Here is a 21,822-nt window from a genome sequence, read left to right as displayed (position 1 = left end):
ACACTCACAGCACTGCACACACTACACTCACAACACACACTCACACTGCACAGCACACACTACACTCACCCGGCACTGCTCTTAGGCCCCGTCGATCACAAACGCAGGCAGCTGCGGGCAGGTAGAGATGGAGCAGGACGGGGAGCAGCAGCTTCGTGGCCCACATGCAGTGGCGTAACTAGAAGAGGCTGGGCCCCATGACAAACTTCTGCATGGGGCCCCCCTTCCCCTTAGGGCGACGTGTGCGCCGTCGTGTGCACAGCGGGCACACGTCGGCACACGGGACAGGAGGAGGGGCTGAGCGCTGCTTACCCCCTCATACATACAGTATGTACACACATACAGTATATACAGACACGCTGCATACACAAAACAAATACGCATACGTACAGCATAAACACACATATTCATATTCATACACTCACAGTGCACACACACCCGCACACGCCATACACTCACACGGCATATTCATACACTCACAGTGCACACACACCATACACTCACACAGCATATTCATACACTCACAGCGCACACACACCCGCACACACCATACACTCACACAGCATATTCATACACTCACAGTGCACACGCACCATACACTCACACAGCATATTCATACACGCACAGTGCACACACACCCGCACACACCATACACTCACACAGCATATTCATACACTCACAGTGCACACACACCATACACTCACACAGCATATTCATACACGCACAGTGCACACACACCATACACTCACACAGCATATTCATACACGCACAGTGCACACACACCCGCACACACCATACACTCACACAGCATATTCATACACTCACAGTGCACACACACACCATACACTCACACAGCATATTCTTACACGCACAGTGCACACACACCCGCACACACCATACACTCACACAGTATATTCATACACTCACAGTGCACACACACCATACACTCACACAGCATATTCATACACTGACAGTGCACACACACCCGCACACACCATACACTCACACAGCATATTCATACACTCACAGTGCACACACACCATACACTCACACAGCATATTCATACACACACAGTGCACACACACCCGCACACACCATACACTCACACAGCATATTCATACACTCACAGTGCACACACACCATACACTCACACAGCATATTCATACACTCACAGTGCACACACACCCGCACACGCCATACACTCACACAGCATATTCATACACTCACAGTGCACACACACCCGCACACGCCATACACTCACACAGCATATTCATACACTCACAGTGCACACACACCCGCACACGCCATTCACTCACACAGCATATTCATACACTCACAGTGCACACACACCCGCACACGCCATACACTCACACAGCATATTCATACACGCACAGTGCACACACACCGTACACTCACAGTGCAACTGCACATACCATGCACAAACAGCCCATACTCTCACACAGCACATACACTCACAGGGTGCACACACACCATATACACAACACAGCACACACACACACCACAGCACACACACAGACACAACACAGCACATGCACAACACATACACACAGCACATACATAGAGGGACTTACAGTCGGCTGTCTGTCGCATTCGGGCGCAGGAGCCGGGAAGCAGAGAAGCCGAGGGGAGCGGAGGAGCCAAGCAGCGGACGAGGGGGGAGGGGGTCAGGGGATAGCGGAGAGCTGGGGAAAGAGCGGCATTGGTGACAGCCCCGCCCCCCCTTCTGATGGGCCCGGTCTCAATGGCGACCGCGGACAGTACACCACTGCCCACATGTCTCCCCTGGGGCGGGTGCTCTCACTCCGGCCCGCCCCCAGTCACGTGTCCCGCTGAGCGGTCCAGCGCGCGCTGTGATCGCGCTACTGACATTTAACTCATTTGCAGCGCGCGCTGAACCGCTCAGCCTGCGCGCTACCGGGAATAATTGCCAAGCGTAACTTTACGCGTGCCAATTAACTTTACGCGTGGTGAGGCGTTAATGCGACCTCTGGTCAGAGGCATCATGGTGGGGGTCCCAGGGACCCTGGCTGTAGCAGGGGTGAAAGGACTCTCTGGAGGGCTTAACGTGCTCCAGTACCCTGAGGAGGGACCAGGGGACGGGACCAGCTCCAGTCCCGTATCTTCGTCCTGGGCAGACATGACTGGCCTAGCTGAGGGAAGTCTGTAGGGTTACACAATGTCCGTTGCTATGGGCGATGGCTAGAATGGGACGTGGGCACTTTAAGACACAGTCACTATTCCCTGGGAGGTGAGCCAATAACCTAGCGTCGGAAACAATCTCTACCCCCCTTTAACTTCCCCAGCGGTACTCACTCAGGATCAGCCGCGGTGACAGGACAGCTCCGGTGCATGAAGGACTCCGTTCCCGATGTCCGGCAGGCAGCAGGGGCTCGGTGATGCTCAGCGATGTTCTCCTTCAGTCGCAGGACACGTGCGCCGGAACTCCGGATGAGGCGCACGCTGCTGGCAGGCTTCAGACGCGGCCTGCGCCGAAATCCAAGATGGCCAATTAACCCTCTTCGTTGCCGGCCACACACGCGTCCGCGAGGGTGTTGCACATCAATCTGATGTCCTACAAGCTGCGCCTTCCTCCCACCATGCACATCCTGGACTCCTAACATGTCTTCCTGCTCAAGCCTGTCATCCTGAACCGCTTCTTTCAACAAGTGTCTTCCCCTGCTCTTGTGGCCGACTCCATCTCCATCTCAAAGATTTGCTGTCTTGCTTTTTAGGTTACCTGTCAACGTCAACATGCGGATATCCTGCATGTGTCGCTTCCCTGCTCAGGTCCGCCTCAGGTTCACCTTCTTCTTCCCGGTGCATGTAAGTTCTTGGCTTGCGACACAATTTCAATGTTAAATCCTGCGCTTAGTCCGAATCAGTCGTATCATCCGATGGCCCGTCCCCTGTTTTGTCGCATGAAAGCCGTTGTCGATGAGCCAATATTCGATCGCGTGCGCCAAAAACACCTGCTAAATGTGGCGCAAAATGGAAATCAGCTGAATACTTCCGACGATAGTGCGGTCCGCGGACCCTTAGTAAATAAGTTCACATGTGTTCAATATCTGGAATGCAGTGAACTTTTAATTATAGATTCATGTTGAATCCGGATTAAGGTTTGGGTAGCCATAATGTGCCCACTGCATATATAGTTATATTACGTAGGGCAATGTCGATTAGGTGTATGCAACATATTTTATCTCCTATGATTGTACCCCTGTATTGTATGATTGGATGTAGAGTGAAAAAAACCAATGATGTATTTTTTAAACATTTTTTCCAGTAATGTATCATCTCAGTTTTGGCAGTTTTCAGAGTGTAGCAGGGACGGACTGGCCATTGTACCCACCGGGAATTTTCCCGGTGGGCCGGTCGGTCCTGGGCCGGTGTGGGGCCGGTCCGGAGCTGGTGCGGGGCCGGTCCGCACTCCCTCCCTACAACTTTTCATCTAATCTATAGTACCTGCATCGTACGATCGTTCGATGCAGGTACTATTGATTAGTACACAGACGCAGCGCAGCACCGCTGCTTCTGCGTCTGTGTATAACGGGCAGCTACACAGGTCGCGCAATTGACGTCATTGCGCGACCTGTGTAGCGTGGAGGAGGCTGGCACTTACCATGTCAGCTGTCCGGCCCTCCCTGCAGCTCCGCGGCTTGGTGTAAGAGGCGTGGAGCAGTGACGTCACTATCCCGCGCCTCTACACCAAGCCACAGAAGACCGAGGGAAGAAACCTGTGCTTAAAAGGGTGAGTATGATGTTTTGTTTTTAATGATAGAATGGGACAATTATTATTTCTGGGGCGGGAGGGGGGTGCATTAAGGCTGGCAGGGGGCATAAATTATAGGTCTGGGGCGGGGGGCATTAGGGCTGGCAGGGTTCATAAATTATATGTCTGGGGCGGGGGGAGGGCATTATTCTATATCTGGGGCGGGGGGGGGGGGCATTAATTATATGTCTGGGGCAAGGGGCATTATTGTATATCTAGGGCTCGCAGGGGGCATACATTATATGTCTGGGGCGGGGGGAGGGCATTATTCTATATCTGGGGCTGGTAGGGGGCATAAATTATATGTCTGGGACAGGGGGGGCATTAATTATATGTCTGGGGCAGGGGGCATTATTGTATATCTAGGGCTGGCAGGGGGCATACATTATATGTCTGGGGCGGGGGGAGGGCATTATTCTATATCTGGGGCTGGTAGGGGGCATAAATTATATGTCTGGGGCGGGGGGGGGGATTAATTATATGTCTGGGGCAGGGGGCATTATTGTATATCTAGGGCTGGCAGGGGGCATAAATTATATGTCTGGGGGCAGGGGCATAAATTATATGTCTGGGGCAGGGGCATAAATTATATGTCTGGGGCGGGGGGCATTATTGTATATCTAGGACTAGCAGGGGGCATTAATTCTACATCTGGGGCTGGCAAGGGGCATCAATTATATGGTGGGGGCATTATTGTATATCTGGAGCTGGCAGGGGGCATTAATTATATGTCGGGGGCATTATCCTATATCTTGGGCTGGCGGGGGCATTATTCTATGTCTGGGGCAGGTTAGGGCCATTATTCTATGTCTGGGGCAGGCGGGTGCCATTAATTCTATGTCTGCGGCGGGCTGGGGCCATTAGTTCTATGTCTGGGGCAGGCTGGGGCCATTAGTTCTATGTCTGGGGCAGGCTGGGGCCATTAATTTTATGTCTGGGGTAGGCTGGGGCCATTAATTATATGTCTGGGGCGGGCTGGGGCCATTAATTCCATGTCTGGGGTAGGCTGGGGCCATTAGTTCTATGTCTGGGGCAGGCTGGGGCCATTAGTTCTATGTCTGGGGCAGGCTGGGGCCATTAATTTTATGTCTGGGGTAGGCTGGGGCCATTCATTATATGTCTGGGGCGGGCTGGGGCCATTAATTCTATGTCTGGGGTAGGCTGTGGCCATTAATTCTATGTCTGGGGTAGGCTGGGGCCATTAATTCTATGTCTGGGGCGGGCTGGGGGCATAAATTCTATGTCTGGGGTAGGCTGGGGGCATTAATTTTATGACTGGGGAAGGCTGGGGCCATTCAATTTATGTCTGGGGCAGTCTGTGGCATTGATTCTGTGTCTGGGGCAGGCTGGGGGCATTAATTTTATGACTGGGGTAGGCCGGGGCCATTATTATTACACCTGGGTCATAGTCGGAGCTCTATCAATACTGGGGTGGAAGTGGGGGGTTAAGGAGGTTAAAGGTGAGAAAGAAGAAATACATTATCCTTACATTATGGGGCACTAATATTGTAGGGGGCTCTATTACAGTATTTGGGGCACAGTATTGGTGGTAGCAGAAGAAGGGACAATGGGAAAGTGCAGAACATAAGACGTCTGTGTGGTAAACTCTGCAGGAAAGCTGTGTACCTGGAAGAAGAAACAAGGTGATGGTGGAACTAATGGAGAAGATGAGGAACGAGTACAATCAGAGGAGACGTCACCTGATATCACTGGATGCAATAGGTGAGGATCTCATGTGTTTTCTGTAGCTGTATATGATAAATACTGATTTTTTGCATGTTCGCTTCTGTGTATATATGTAGTATTATAGTAGTTATATTCTTGTACATAGGGGGCAGTATTATAGTAGTTATATTCTTGTACATAGGGGCAGTATTATAGTAGTTATATTCTTGTACATAGGGGGCAGTATTATAGTAGTTATATTCTTGTACATAGGGGCAGTATTATAGTAGTTATATTCTTGTACACAGGGGGCAGTATTATAGTAGTTATATTCTTGTACACAGGGGGCAGTATTATAGTAGTTATATTCTTGTACATAGGGGGCAGTATTATAGTAGTTATATTCTTGTACATAGGCGGCAATATTATAGTAGTTATATTCTTGTACATAGGGGGCAGTATTATAGTAGTTATATTCCTGTACATAGGGGGGGCAGTATTATAGTAGTTATATTCTTGTACATAGGGGGCAGTATTATAGTAGTTATATTCTTGTACATAGGGGCAGTATTATAGTAGTTACATTCCTGTACATAGGGGGCAGTATTATAGTAGTTATATTTTTGTACATAGGGGGCAGTATTATAGTAGTTATATTCCTGTACATAGGGGAAAGGTATATAAGGCTTATCGGGTCATGTGTTTGCATCATTTACTGATCGACAGGTCACATTCTTTGCACATCAGATTCACTTACTAGTAAAAGATGTTCTTGTTTTGCGTTAAGGCCATCTACCAACAATTTGTCTGTTATAACCCCACCCACATTATCTGACCACACCCACTTGTTTTGACCCCGCCCATAAAATGGGGCCACTTTTACAGTTTTTTCCAGGGCCATTTTAAATTCCCAGTCCGCCCCTGGAGTGTAGTAATTGTTTTCATCCATATTCAACAGAGGCTGATGTATCAGACAACTATTATATGTGCTTACATATTCTGAAGATCGAATATTGATGCATAATCGCAGCGTTTTTAAAAATGTGCCTGCTATATATATAATTGTTAGTATGTTGTCTTATTGTTAGGTTACTACATTTTTATTAACATACAATAACACTTTACTTTCATGAATTGTTACAGTAGTTCTATGATGACATTTGTTGGTGTGTCAGTGGCCTCTAGTGGTGGTAACCAGCACCCACACAATATTTAGGATTGGTTGTAAGGATATTCGATTTGGAATGCACCTACACTTTACTTCCTACTCCGTGACACGCACACACAGCATGCTGGGAATGACTCACTTCCGGGAGTGTTCTGGATTCGTAGCTTTGGAGCACATGACTAATTTTATCATGGGCATCATCATAGGGGAGTGTTTTCCAGACAGGAAGTGGCCTCCTGAGTTGTAGTGTCACCAGGGCTGACTAACATATATAAGGTACGAATTAGTATGTCTGTGGTATCCCATGAGGAAGCCTGCTGGACAGGCCATGGCCATGTGCTACCCTCCCGCTACTACACGGAAATGTTCACTGGATAATGGCTTTTATTATACAAGACTTGAGGCAGAGTGTGAATTGATGCTTATTTTATGCTTGTTTGCCTTAAGGTGACTCTATGTTGTGAGGGTAGGGAGTGCTTGTTCTTTTTAATTAAATAGTTATATTATAATATGTTTTTACTCCGTATTGTCTATATGCAATGTAATAACAATGAAGACAATTTGGTTGATCAACACATCTGCTGGTGCATGGTACATAAAGTCTGAGATACTATCATTTATATGTGATGTGTACTGTAATATGTGCTATGTTACAATTTATAAATAACTGGTATAATGTAAGGGATATCTCAGTCTGCATGATGTGTATATTATGTATACTATGAATCTGTGGTGTATAATATAGTGTCTGGGATAAAATGTATATGTAGGGTGTTGGGGATATTATCATGTACAGACCAAACGTTTGGACACACCTTCTCATTCTTCTGTATTTTCATGACTATAAAAATTGTAGATTCACACTAAAAAGCATCAAAAGTTTTAATACATGTGGAATTATATACTTAACAAAAAAGTGTGAAACAAATGAAAATATGTCTTATATTCTAGCTACTTCAGAGTAGCCACCTTTTGCTTTGATTACTGCTTTGCACACTCTCTTGATGAGACTTAAGAGGTAGTCACCAGAAAAGCTTTTCACATCACAGGTGTGTCCTGTCAGGTGTAATAAGTGGCATTTCTTGCCTTATGAATGGGGTTGGGACCATCAGTTGTGTTGCTCACTCCAAGCATTGTGTGTGCCAATCCTGCCTCCTTACTCCCAATCATCATCATACATAGTGGCACTGCACATTCAGGACGCGTTCACACAAAAGCGTTACGTCATGTTTTTTGATGCGTAACACCTGTAACATTTCATTTTACCATATACAGTGTAAACGCAATGTAACCTCAGTATGTGATCAAGGCTGAAGCCTTTGGAGTGCATCAAAAAAGGCAACGCATCGTGTGAAAGCAAGACTGATGTTACAATTATACAGTATAAGGTTCCGGATTGCATACAAATTCAACTTGAGAACAAACCTACAGAACCTTGTGCGGAACCTGGGGACTTCTTGTATAATCCTAAAACCCTTGGATATTTCTCTTAGGGCATCAGCTGCATAATGCAGTAATGTAATACAGTGATGTAAATCTCATGTATGCATGTAGGGCTCTGTGATTCATCAAATTACCGTAAATACTTGTGTATAAGCCGAGTTTTTCAGCACAAAAAGAGTCTATTACAAAAAAATGTACCCACTTAAAATAAAATAAACTCATATACTCACCCTCCGATGTCAGCTCGTCCGGTCTTCTTTCTTCTTGCTTCTGTCATGTTTTCTTGCTGGCCGCGCATACTATGACGTCAGCAGTGGTCGCGTCATAGATGCACCTGCTAGAAGAAAACATGGCCGCGTCCATGACAGAAGAAAGAAGAGGAGCCGCAGAGAAGAAAGAAGACCGGACAAGGGGACATCAGAGGGTGAGTATATGAGTTTATTTTATTTAAGTGCTGTGGGGGCCGGCTGTATACTACATGGGGGCTGGCAGGCTGTATGCTACATGGGGGCAGGCTGGCTTGCTGTATGCTACATGGGGGCAGGCTGGCTTGCTGTATGCTACATGGGGGCAGGCTGGCTGGCTGTATACTACATGGGGGCAGGCTGGCTGGCTGTATGCTGCTAGGGGCTGGCTAGCTGTATACTACTGGGAGCTTGCTGACTATATACTACTGGGGGCTTGCTGGCTATATAATGGGGGAGGTCTGTGACCAATTCATTTCCCACCCTCGGCTTATACTTGAGTCAATAGTTTTTCCCAGTTTTTGGTGGTAAAATTAGGGGTCTCGGCTTATACTCGAGTATATACGGTAATCCAAATAATTTACCCTTTCAGGAGAGCACATTTCTAATTTTTCTCAGTTAGTAAATTAAAGAGAACCTTTCAGGCAAATTAACCGCCATAACTAAATATATTTTTGTAAAACTGCCATTAGAAAGCATTGCCTCTATCCCTACATTGTCCCTCTACATGCCTGTAAACTTAACCCCTTTAGGACGCAGCCATTTTACAACTTAAGGCTCAGCCCCATTTTTTGGATTCTGACCTGCGTCTCTTTAAATGGTTATAACTTTTGAACACTGTTACTTATCAAAGCGATTCTGAGATTATTTTTTCCCCACATGTTGTACTTCATTTTAGTGGTAAATGTTGGCTGATAAGTTTTACATTTATTTACAAAAAAAAGAAATTATAATTTTATTTTAAATTCGAAATCATTGCGTTTTCAGGCAGATCGATTAACCACCTAAATAAGTTGCTGAATAACATTTCCCATATCTCTACTTTACATTTTCATAATTTTTGAAATGTCTGGATAATTTATTTTGATGTCACGTGGCTTACAAATAGAATTATATATAGAGAGTTATATGTTCATTTAGCGCTATAATTTACACATTTCCAAAAGATAAAGAGAAAACCCACCATACAATTTGTTCTGCAATTTCTCCCGAGTACAGACCCCTCCCCCCCCCCCCACATGTGGCCGTAACTTATTTTATGGGCCCACGGCGAGGCGCAGAAAGGAAGGAAGGACCTGCAGCTGCCAGGATTTTAGTCTCCTCATTGGCCCATTTCACAGACTATAAAATTTTTGCTTTTTCGTTATTGGGGCCATGTGATGGCATTTTTTTTGTGGGATGAGATGCTTTTTCCAGTGTTACCATTTTGGGGTTGGTATCCCCAATTATTGAAATATTTGGTACTAGAAAAGCAATTCTGTACTGGATTTTTTTTTTTCGTGTTCACAGTATAACCTAATAATCATGTTATCTTTATTCTATGGATTGATACGATTATGGCTATCATTTTGGCATTGCTGTCTTCCAAGTGGCATAACATTTTAACTTTTTTGGCTACAGAGCTGGTTGATGGCTTGTTTTTTGGGGGCCTTGTTGTACTTTGCAACAGTATCATTCAGGAGTACAAATGTTTTGTTGATTGCATTGAATTTTTTGTGGGATTCAATAGGTAAAAATCATAATTTTTGGCAGGTTTTTAAAGTTCAATAATTAATTTTATTCTACGGATTGTTACGGACGCGGTGATACTATATATGTGGGGTTTGTGTTATGGTTTAGACTTTTTAGCGTTCTATTTCTGTTATGGGGCTTATGGACATTTTTATTGATTTATTGCTTTATTTTTTATTAAACTTTTTTTTTTTTTTTTTTACTTTTTTTAATTTCCACCACGGGACATGAACAGGCAATCATCTGATTGCTTGTTCATGATAATACTCTGCAATACTGATGTATTGCAGGGTATTGGCAGTGTCAGCCTATGCACATGCAGATTACCACTGACACCCCACAACCCCCGATGGCGGCTCGGCTCTGGTGGAGAGCCGAACCGTCATCGCCTCCGCGCTGTAGCCGTGCGGCGCTGAGCGCTAATCGCAATGGCCCACGCAGTACAGCTACGGCGCGGAGCGCTAAGGAAGTTAAACAATCAGGTACTAAAGCTGTATGCAAAAAAGGTCTAATACATTATTATCCTATTCAGCTGTCCAGCTTATTCATGAGTGGGAGGCACATGAGTGCTTGACTGACAGCTTGTATAATGATGTGACACTCCTGCTGCTGGCACCTCTATGTGCGTCCTGCTGCAGGCTCCTCTGTGTGCGTCCTGCTGCGGCCTCCACTGTGTGCGTCCTGCTGCGGCCTCCACTGTGTGCGTCCTGCTGCGGCCTCCACTGTGTGCGTCCTGCTGCGGCCTCCACTGTGTGCGTCCTGCTGCGGCCTCCACTGTGTGCGTCCTGCTGCGGCCTCCACTGTGTGCGTCCTGCTGCGGCCTCCACTGTGTGCGTCCTGCTGCGGCCTCCACTGTGTGCGTGCTGCTGCGGCCTCCACTGTGTGCGTGCTGCTGCGGCCTCCACTGTGTGCGTGCTGCTGCGGCCTCCACTGTGTGCGTGCTGCTGCGGCCTCCACTGTGTGCGTGCTGCTGCTGGCTCCTCTATGTGCTATGAGCATACATAGCAATTTATTATATAGCAGTGTTGATATGGCTCCTTGGAGTTAAGTGCACCAATCTTTCTTTTCTTACATAGAATCCACTGTTTGTGTTAAAAAATCTGCTTCAAATGTTTTGGAAATTTAAAGGAAATCTACTTTATCAGGAATGATAAACCAGTGATATATGCTCAAAGTTCCATGCCCCGTGACTGTGATATTTTTCTTATATTTGTTATCCATGGTCTCCTTCCTTATAAAAACTAACTTTTAAAATTTTGCTAATGAGCCTGATGGGCACCTGGAGATGTTACAGGAGCCCCTCCGTGCTGTAGCTTCACAGGCTGTTAAACTGTCCCGCCCTGCCCCCTCAGCACTTCACCCCTGTTTCTGCCCACAAGACGTTTCAGCACAAGGTGGGAGGAGGATGTACTCCTTGCAAACTGTAACAGAATGTGAATCTACTGCTCCGAGGAGTGCTGGGAACATTCGCATAATTTAAAGGTCTATTTTAGAAGAAAGAACCTATGAGTAAATGCCTCTGATTTATCATGTTTAGTTTTCATGATAGATTTCCTTTAAAACCTATAGCATGCCAGTTTCCTGCAGCAAATCTGATCTGGATATGTTATCAAACCAATTTAAAAGAAACCTACCACTTGAAGTGTTAGATGTAAGGTGTATCGCGGTTTAAACACTTTTTATTCTTTACAGCCGAAGGAGCATCTGTGCACCATGCCCTCGACACTGCATAACAATTTGTAACAACATTTTCTTTCCAAAGCATTGTATTCCATTGCATTTCTGCCATGCATGTCTCTGTGCGGAAAATCCACTGGAGAAGTTTGCATTAACTCTTCGGCTCTTCAATCCTCAAAAAAAAATGTTTATGAAGTTTAATTTTTTTTATAGTTCAGGTATTATATTATCTATTGTCTCCCCAGGAAGTCACTCTTCAAACATGGAGAAACGCCAACCAGGCTCTCCCACTAAGAAGAAACCGCCACCAAGGTCAAGTCAAGGGACAACTTACAAGAATCGGCCTAGAAACGCACCTTCAGCTCCAGAATCTGACAAGGACTCGGGATATTCAGGTGCCACATAAAAAGGGGGTCATCTTTACAACAAATCTTATCTTGTGTAGTGATGCTGGGGGGGGGACATGACATTTGGCATAATTTATATAAACTCTTTGAACATTTACATGCATACAGTTGGTTTAGGACACTTGTCTATATATTTGGAGGGGAGATTGTAGCATTTTTAGGCTAAGGATTTTGCCTCTCCTATTTTTGGGGACACTGCAGAGAGGGTTGGCAGAGCATGGCACATTGAGGACCCCTCTGCCCACTTGTAGGCTGGTCAGCAGAAAGTGGTGTGAAAAATTAAAGCCTATTTGGTTAGGGGTTGTTGTGTGATAGAGATGATGTTGTGTTGTAGGAGCTATGACCAGATCTTCAGACCATGGTTCAGACAAGGATTTGCTGACAGTAAAGTTTTATGGCTGCCTTCTCTGGGATGTCATTCTTATTATGAGTTACGCAGTAGCTGAGCTACTCTCTGTGTCTTGCTCCTATTTTCAAAGAATATGAATAGTCTTTTCTCCCACATTTCATATGGTATATGTGTGATACCATGTATTGTTTATGTCAGTGATTTTCAACCTTTTTTGAGCCGCAGCACACTTTTTCTACTTAGAAAATCCTGGGGCACACCACCAACCAAAATAGCACAAAATGACACTAACACAGTCATATTATACATATAGTTAATAATATAGATTCTAAATTTATTTTACTCACTCAGTGTGAAACCTGGGCCTGTTTTGATGAACACAAAAGGGATATCCTCCCTTTCCTGATAAAAAGCCCCTAGCGGCCTCCCTTTCCTGATAAAAAGCCCCTAGCGGCCTCCCTTTCCTGATAAAAAGCCCCTAGCGGCCTCCCTTTCCTGATAAAAAGCCCCTAGCGGCCTCCCTTTCCTAATAAAAAGCCCCTAGCGGCCTCCCTTTACTAATAAAAAGCCCCTAGCTGCCTCCCTTTACTAATAAAAAGCTCCTAGCTGCCTCCCTTTACTAATAAAAAGCTCCTAGGGCCTCCCTTTACTAATAAAAAGCACCTAGCTGCCTCCTTTTACTAATAAAAAGCCCCTAGCTGCCTCCCTTTACTAATAAAAAGCCCCTAGCTGCCTCCCTTTACTAATAAAAAGCCCCTAGCTGCCTCCCTTTACTAATAAAAAGCCCCTAGCTGCCTCCCTTTACTAATAAAAAGCCCCTAGCTGCCTCCCTTTACTAATAAAAAGCCCCTAGCTGCCTCCCTTTACTAATAAAAAGCCCCTAGCTGCCTCCCTTTACTAATAAAAAGCTCCTAGCTGCCTCCTTTTACTAATAAAAAGCCCCTAGGGCCTCTCTTTACTAATAAAAAGTCCCTAGCGGCCTCCCTTTACTAATTAAAAGGCCCTAGAGGCCCCCCTTAACTAATAAAAAGCCCCAAGGGCCTCCCTTTACTAATAAAAAAAGACCCTAGCTGCCTTCCCTATACAAATAATAACCTTATATACTTGCCCTCCGGTGATGTCTTCTTCCGTGTACCTTCATTCCTAATGGCGGCTCGGCTCCTCCAGGTTGCACCACGCGCCTCTGGTCACGTGACTTACGCGACCTGACATGGGCCGCGCAATGCAGGAGCTACAGAAGGTGGGCGGATCGCCGACGTAAGTATGGAGGCCGAAACATGGGGGCGCGGCGGCACAGCTACACAGGGGCACCCAGGGCTGGCTCCAGGTTTCAGTGGGCCCTTGGGCGACAAAGCCTCAGTGGGCCCCTATGCAGTAAACTGGCATAGCAGCATGGATTCATTTTATACAGCCTCTTCACCCTCATAAATTAATTATATGCAGCCCCCCATGAATTAATTATATACAGCCCAGGCCCCTCTCACCACCCATAGTTTAATTATATGCAGCCCCACATGAATTATATGCATCCCCCACATCGCCCATTATATGCAGCCCCCTCCTCATGCCCCCATTCATTATATACAGTCCCCTCCTCACGCCCCCCCCATTCATTATATACAGCTCCTTCTCATCCCCAAGGACTAGTAAATGTGACATTTAAAATAAAAGAATAGTACTCACCACAGTCTTCTACTCAGATCCGGAGCTTCCAATTCGTTGTCTTCCTCCTCCTGCCGGCAGCCGCACAGCACTTCACACGCAGCATCCTGCAGCATACCGCGCGCCACTTTATGGCGCTAGCACCCAGCCAGGCTGCTGGGGATGAGGATTACACCACACGGCAGCGTCTTTCGGCAAGCGGAGCGCCGCTTTGCGGTGCCAGCACCCGGCACGGGCCGGCTGCAGGGCAATGAGAGGGGTGCTGACGCCGGCCCTACTGGTGTGTGCCCCATCTAGCAGGATCCACTTTTCATCAAGCTTCCTATGGCCTAGTTTTTAAAAAAGGCTTTAAAAATTATGCGAATCAGCCTGAGGGGCTCTAGGCTCCATAAATGTTTACGGAGCCTGGAGCCCCTCAGGTGATTTGCACAATTTTAAAAGCATTGTTTGTGTAAAAAGCTAAAGGAAATTGTGGATCCCTGCTACAGGGGATCTGTGGATATGGGGCCACATACCAAATTGGGGGAGGCCTGACATAGCACACCTGGAGGACATTTAGTCTGGAAACATGTCTAGTTTTGTGTTGTTTGTTTGTTTTTTTGTCTGTAAAGTTGCACAAAAGTCTCATGTTTAACCTCTCATCCTTAAGGACCTGCTTCGCTTTATATGGTTAGAACTTTTGAACACTGTTACTTATCAAAATTATTGTGAAATAGTTTTTTTCCTCACATGTTGTATGTACTTCATTTTAGTGGTAAATTTTGGCTGATGAGTTTTGCTTCTATTTACAAAAAAAAAAAAAAATGATGAATTTTTTGAAAAATTAGCAATTTTTCAAAATTCTAAATCATTACGTTTTCAAGCAGATAGATTTACCACCTAAATAAGTTGCTGAATAACATTTCCCATATGTTTACATTTTATTTTGATGTCACGCGGCTTACAAATCGAATATCGGTTTTCCGTATTTTCAGAATTGACCATTTTGAGAATAAAGACAGTTTTGAATAAAATTTTACATATTTAACATCAAAACCCCCCATATAACCAACCCATTTTCAAATCTGCACCCCTCAAGCTATCAGAAACAGCTTTTACGAAGATTGTTAACCCCTTGAGATCTTCATAGTAATGAAAGCAAAATGGAACTGAAATTTAGAATGGTCAAATTCTGTCGGTTATACGTTCATTTAGCCCTAAAATGTACACATTTCCAAAAGCTAAAAACAGAAAACTCATCTTAGAATTTGTTCTGCAATTCCTCCCGAGTGCATAGACCCCCCCCCCCCCTCCCACATGTGGCCGTTACTTGTTTTATGGGCGCACAGCGAGACGCAGAAGGGAAGAAGCGCCCTGCAGCTGCCAGGATTTTAGTTTCCTCATTGGCCCCATTTGTAGGCTATAAAATTTTTGGTTTTTCGTTATTGGGGCCATGTTACGCATGTCAAAAGCATGTCACTGAGATGCTTTTTTCAGTGATACCAGACATAGTATCATAGTATATAGGGCTGGAAGGAGACGCAAGTCCATCAAGTCCAACCTTCAAGAATTAAATAAATGTTTTATCCCCATAACCCGTGATATTTTTTCTCTCCAGAAAGTCATCCAGGCCTCTCTTGAACATGTACATAGAGTCCGCCATAACAACCTCCTGCGGCAGAGAGTTCCACAGTCTCACTGCTCTTACAGTAAAGAACCTTTGTCTATGGTGATGGTAGAATCGCCTCTCCTCTAGGCGTAGAGGATGCCCCCTTGTTCTGGTCACAGGCCTAGGTATAAAAAGATCTTTGGAGAGATCCTTGTACTGTCCGTTCAGGTATTTGTACATTGTAATGAGGTCTCCCCTCAGTCGTCTTTTTTCTAAACTGAATAATGAATATTTTTTCTGACATTTTACTAAATTTGCCAAATAAAACCTAATGTGGGGAAAAATATATCATTTTTGCATTGCTGTCTACCAAGTAGCATAACATTTTTCCTTTTTTTGCTACAGAGCTGGTTGATGGCTTGTTTTTTGGGGGACATGTTGTACTTTGCAACGGTATCATTCTGGAGTATGTATGATTTTGATCACTTTTTATTGCATTTTTTGTGGGATTCAAAAGGTAAAAATCATACTTTTTGAAGGGTTTTTAACAGTTTTTTTAAACTGCGTTCATCGTGCGGGTTCAATAATTATTTGCTTTTATTCTATGGGTTGTTACTATATTTGTGGGGATTGTTATGATTTAGACTTTTTTTAGCGTTATAGGTCTCTTTATATGTTATGGGGATTATGGGCATTTTTATTGATTTATTACTTTATTAATTATTTATTGAATAACCTTTTTTTTTTTTACTTTTTGACTATTTCCACCATGGGAAATGAACAAGCAATCATCTGATTGCCATCTTTCAGGCAGTGCGGGGGGCATTCATGGAGAAACGGGGCGGGGGGGGGGGGGGATCGTAGGGGAAAGCCCCCAAAAAGTTGGATTAATGACCTTCCCTCCCAGATTCTTGAGAACTATTGAATCCCTACCAATCAACAATGCTATCCCTTATCCTGTTCATATATTAAATCAATACATATAATAAATCAATACATGTATTAAATCAATCAATCCTGTTCATATATTACATCAAGACAAGGGGGGAGGGTGGGTCATGGGCTGTGAAATTTTTGTGAGGACAAAAAAGGCTGTGCATCCTTTGATTCATTATATTGAAGTACCATAATTGTCTCAATTTTCTATCCGTCTATTAACACGATATAAGCCGAGGAGAAATTTTTTTGGAAAATTTCCAACTCCTCCTTGGCTAAAAATAGTGACAGCCAGAATCCAAAATATAATTGGTCAACACAATGAAAAAAAATAACATATCAGAATGATAGAAGAACAGGCGAATGCGTACAGACAGACCAAATATGTATAAAAAATCGGCTAAAAATACTCCTCAAAAAATGATGTATTATTACTCTTCTGGAAAAAAGTTATTACGACCCCTGGCCGGCACTCAAGCGCCAGTGTATGATGAGGTCCCTGCCCCTCGGGTGCCGCCAAAAACATCCAGCAGGGCGGCAGCACTGGAGCACAATTCTACTCATGAAAGTTTGCAGGCCACAGCGAGTGTGCAGGTGCTTAGCAGGAATTGCAATATCTGTTGGTTCACAAGACTTATTTCAGGGCTCGTACCCTAAAATGTTACTAAAAAAATTGGCCCTCGTAGAGCTTTGTGATAATCAATTAACAATGCTGTGTCAAAATGTGATGACGTAAAGCCTCCAAAACCCATTTTCTGGTAAAACAGAAGGAACATTATAGGAGATATAACAGAATAAACATATATTCTAACTGTACAGTTTTATGGTATACATGCATAACCCAGAGAAATAATTACAGAATTTTGTTTTGTTAGTTTTTTTCTCATTCCAGAACAGAGATATTTTTATATATTTATTTTGTCCAATCAATTATTTATATCATTTACTAGGTAACCAACATTAAAGCTCTTAAATGTACAGAGAATAGTAGATGAAAACTGATCTGGCCCGTAAAGGGTTAGTGTTTGTGCTATTGAATGATGCTCAGAAGTAGAAATGCCATGAAAGCTTTGCCTTGTCAGTGAAGATGATCAGCTCTTGTACTGCAGTAACCTTCTCTCTGTGCTTGTGCTGTATGTCTGTGCCCCTCAATTGCCATATCTTGTGCCTGACACTTTGTGCTTTGTTCTTTAGATGTTGCATCTGAATGTCTGAGTTCTGTGGAGCAGACTGACGTAGAGGAGTGTCCCACATCATCCGAGAACCCCCTGAGGTGTCCTCCATCGCACCCACACCCTCTGCTTGTCTTGAAGAATTTGCTAGTAGATCAGGTATGGCAGGTTGATTAAGGCTTACAGTGATTTACTATGTAGATGTAACCTGTGCATAGCCTGTGTCATTGGAGACTGAACCCAACCTCCACTAGGGAATGTGACAGCTGAAGTGGTTTACTGTAGTGTGTTTAGTGTCTGCATGTGCAGAACGCAGGCCCGCGGCTGCGCGGCCACAGCTCCGAGGCCGGAGCTACTGTGCATGCGCAGAACTCTGGCTTCTTGGACAAGGGCACGCAGGATCTCAGGATAGGAGGAGCAACTGGGGTGTGAAATAGCCGCGACGTGTGGCCTCTTGCCAGCTACTCCACCCCCCAGTAGCCGCTTTACAAAATTTACATATTAGGGCAATAAAGTTTTCAAAAAGACATTGGGAACGTGAGGATTAGCTCTAAAAAGGGCTATTCTCATGTCCCATACATGCACCTACCACCCGTTCTACCTTTATAGGTAGAATTGTGGTGGTAGGTTCCCTTTAATGATATTGCAGCAAACAACACATTATGGGGAGAGAGAAGCTGCAAGCTACAGGCAAATAAGTTATCCAGGGAGGGGAAGGCAGGCACAGGAGATCTTGTACTGTGAGAGGACATATGTAGCAGAACTGACAGTGTGTAATAGGCATCTCATAGCTCTCATCATCTCATCATATCTCATCCGTCTCATCTCTCTTTCTATGTCAGATACTAGTACAATGTTCAGAAGGTAAATAAAAGTGTATATAAACCTGTACCTTCATAATCTAAGCACATTGTCAGCTCACAGAACTAAATGGATCATAATGTGTCTGCTTAGAGAGTCCCCGTCCACACCCTGGAATTTTGCAATGACCATCACTGAGTGATAGGAGCTAAAACAGCAATAAAACTGAGTAAAATTGTAAAGTAAAGGGTTAAAATTATCTTTATTGTGTAAACATACCAATAGTGAGTTGAAATTTGCAAATTTTCTTTCATGGGAAAACCCCTTTAAGTGCCTGCAAGTTTGCAGTCCTGGCCAGTTTAAAGGGAACCTTTCACCGCTGTTTGAAAAAATTGAGCTGCGGGCAGGTTTCCATAGAGTCCTTATAGCATAAGGGCAACCTTTCTTCATCAAATAAAATTCCGAAAAGGCAAAAATTAACATTGATTCTCTGCCTGGTGTCCGGCTGTCAGCTGAATTATCACACAAATGCCTACGGCTGCTATGCGCTGTAGGTGTCAACGCATGCGTGGCTTTAATGCTTAGCTTTGCTTCCGCACATGGCAGTTTTAGGCATTCGTGTGATAATTCAGCCGACAGCCGGATGACAGTGGGAATGTAGGTGTAAGCGAGACTCAGAATCGCACGTATGTATACGCCCTCCTCAACTCGCTAGACTCTGTCTGGATACCAGGGAGAGAATCAATGTTAATTTACATACAGCTTTAAGACCTTATTGCTTAGGTTTACAGGCATGTAGAGGGACAATGAAGGGATAGGAGCAATGCTTTGGCAGTTTATGAAAATATATTTAGTTTTGGGGGTTAATTTTTCAGATTCTCTTTAAGTTTTAGTGACATGTAGGAAGTCATTGAGTCACCTCTTTATAATGACTTTTTTTTTTTTTTTGTTCCCCCTAGGGGTCCAGACCTGACCCACATGTTCAGTCCTGGGCTGTTCGCCCTTCCTTTCAGCTGCTCCCAACTTCTTCACAAATCCTGGTTTTCCCCCCATCAGTACCTGCTACCAAGCCTCAACCCATCTGCAAAAAGACCACCAAGTATTTACCTATATTGAATTCTTACACCAAGATCGCTCCTCAACCATCTCAATTAGCTTCCCCTAGTTCAACCCATCCAAAGACAAACAAAAGAGGGGCTGATACCTCGCACTACAGGCAGGCAAAAAGGTTACCTTCTGGATTACAGTGTTTCACAGGAAAAGGAAAGGCAACATCATCTAATGAACAGAAGACTTTAGTGCTCAGTGATGATATGTCATGTTGTGAGCTGAGACTGACTAACTCTCCAAAAGACACAGGTACCAATGACAGTTTGACCACGGATAGAGGAACCAGGGTAACATCCTCACAAACTACCTCATATAATGATGATGAATCAATTCCTGCCCAGCAGCAACAGAACAAAACCCGTCGGTTTCAGAATACGTTGGAAATCTTACGCAGCTCTGGTCTGTTGAGCATTGCTATGAAAACTAAAGAACTGGCGCGTCTTAACCAGGCCACGCAAGTACAGCTAGAGAGACTGCAGGAGCAGGTGGCTCTCTACACCAAGGCCATCTGCAGCAATAACCCGGAGGACTGGCAGATGTTACAGAGCACACTGGCACAAAGTCACTTGTCACACAAACCGCTTGATATGTGATGCTGTTACAGGCTTTGTTACCTGGTAACATAGAGCCCTAGATAGTTTCTGTATTAAGATATATCGGGCATTAAACCCATTGAACGTAGTGCTAAAATAACGGGAAGGTCAGAAGACAAAGCTGCCTATGACCATCGGGACCACTATAATGAATATCTGCAGTGGCAAGAGCTAGATATTTAGAAAATATTTTTTTTCCCATTAAACTAACATATCTAGTTTATGAGATCTATTCTCTTAAAACTCTGCCACAAGCTGAGACTTTGACAATCGGCAGAATTTACAGTTCTGTCTCTTCACTAGAGCAGAAGACGCCGGAGCTGAACTGTCTGTACACACTGTCATATTTTACTGTGAATTGCTATACACAGTCATACCGTAGCAGTGGATGTGCAAATACCTGGTATCATAACCTTCATTCCCCCCCTTTACATGGTATTGATAACCGGCCTTACCCATCCTCTACCTCCATTATTCTTTTGTAGCTTTCATGTTTTTCTACTGGTCATTTTGACTGGTATTAACCATTTATGGTGCTGGGTAGATCCAGCATGTTTATTCAGAGCGCTGCTCCCGGTAATACCCCCTGGAGCTCTTGTGGTTCATTTGATACCAGTCAAAATGACTGGTAGATTTCCATATTTTCAGCTGTGATATTTTGTACTAACTAGTGGTCTACTTTTTTCTGGTAAGTACCATGCTCTGTATAGATTATACAACTTGTGAACTTTCACCTGTGTTACACAGTAGTAGGACTGATGCATATCCTCAACACCAGAAGGGCAAGAAAATGTTAAGAGGTCATTTGGTTAAAAGGCTCATGGGAGGAAAATAGTTACTTTATTACTCACACACCTCATTTTGTTAAGGTGCAATGTATTATTGTACAGTTACAGATATTACGGTGAGCTACGTCATGTTAATGGTAAAATGTGACAATAACCTCCATGTGCTGCCCTAAAATGGAAGAAACAAGACAACAAGAAACATGACACAACTTGTGTGTGAAAAAGTCTATAGAGTTCTATGTAAAAAAAAGTCATGAATCCTGCTGTATGACCGGTAAAAGTGAAGACTAACATAATTCATGCATTTCTAACAAGATCATCTGAGTTATTATATTTGTATTGTTTTATAATTCTATTGTATGTTATATTCATCCTGCTATAATATTAAATAGTAACTCAGAATGTGAACATTTGGTATAGAGGCCTTTTATGGGCAGGAGGCAGTCATTTCACTTTGGTCGATATCTGCAAACTATTCTCACACAGCATTTATGTCTTGTCGTTTAAGATGGCATAAAACAGCTCAGATCACGGGGTAGAATTATGAAAAATTCTAAAAGAAAAACTTTTTGTAGCCCATAGCAGCCAATAAGAACTTTGCTCAAAGTAGTCAAGTAATAAATGCTAGTGCACAGAATAGCTGAGCTGGATCAGTCAATAGAGTCCATGGTAAAAAGAGCATGTGGAATTTGAAATG

At 44.1% G+C, this 21,822-nt stretch overlaps 1 protein-coding gene across 1 annotated transcript in view; it reads left to right on the top strand.

Annotated features, from left to right (window-relative positions):
* The window catches only part of CIPC (CLOCK interacting pacemaker), a 49,347-nt gene extending 27,814 nt beyond the window's left edge, over nucleotides 1-21,533 (top strand). Inside the window, exons 2-4 of the mRNA XM_072116804.1 lie at nucleotides 11,965-12,114; nucleotides 17,856-17,992; nucleotides 19,594-21,533. Of these exons, the coding sequence (XP_071972905.1) occupies nucleotides 11,982-12,114; nucleotides 17,856-17,992; nucleotides 19,594-20,337 (1,014 nt within the window). The 5' untranslated portion in view covers nucleotides 11,965-11,981 and the 3' untranslated portion in view covers nucleotides 20,338-21,533. The remainder of the gene's footprint in view (nucleotides 1-11,964; nucleotides 12,115-17,855; nucleotides 17,993-19,593) is intronic.
* Nucleotides 21,534-21,822: the final 289 nt, after the last annotated feature.

The sequence above is a fragment of the Engystomops pustulosus genome, chromosome 7, assembly GCF_040894005.1.
Source record: "Engystomops pustulosus chromosome 7, aEngPut4.maternal, whole genome shotgun sequence".
In the NCBI taxonomy this organism is placed as follows: domain Eukaryota; kingdom Metazoa; phylum Chordata; class Amphibia; order Anura; family Leptodactylidae; genus Engystomops; species Engystomops pustulosus.
The sequence above is the reverse complement of the archived record's forward strand: the minus strand, read 5'-3'. Positions and strand labels throughout refer to the sequence as shown.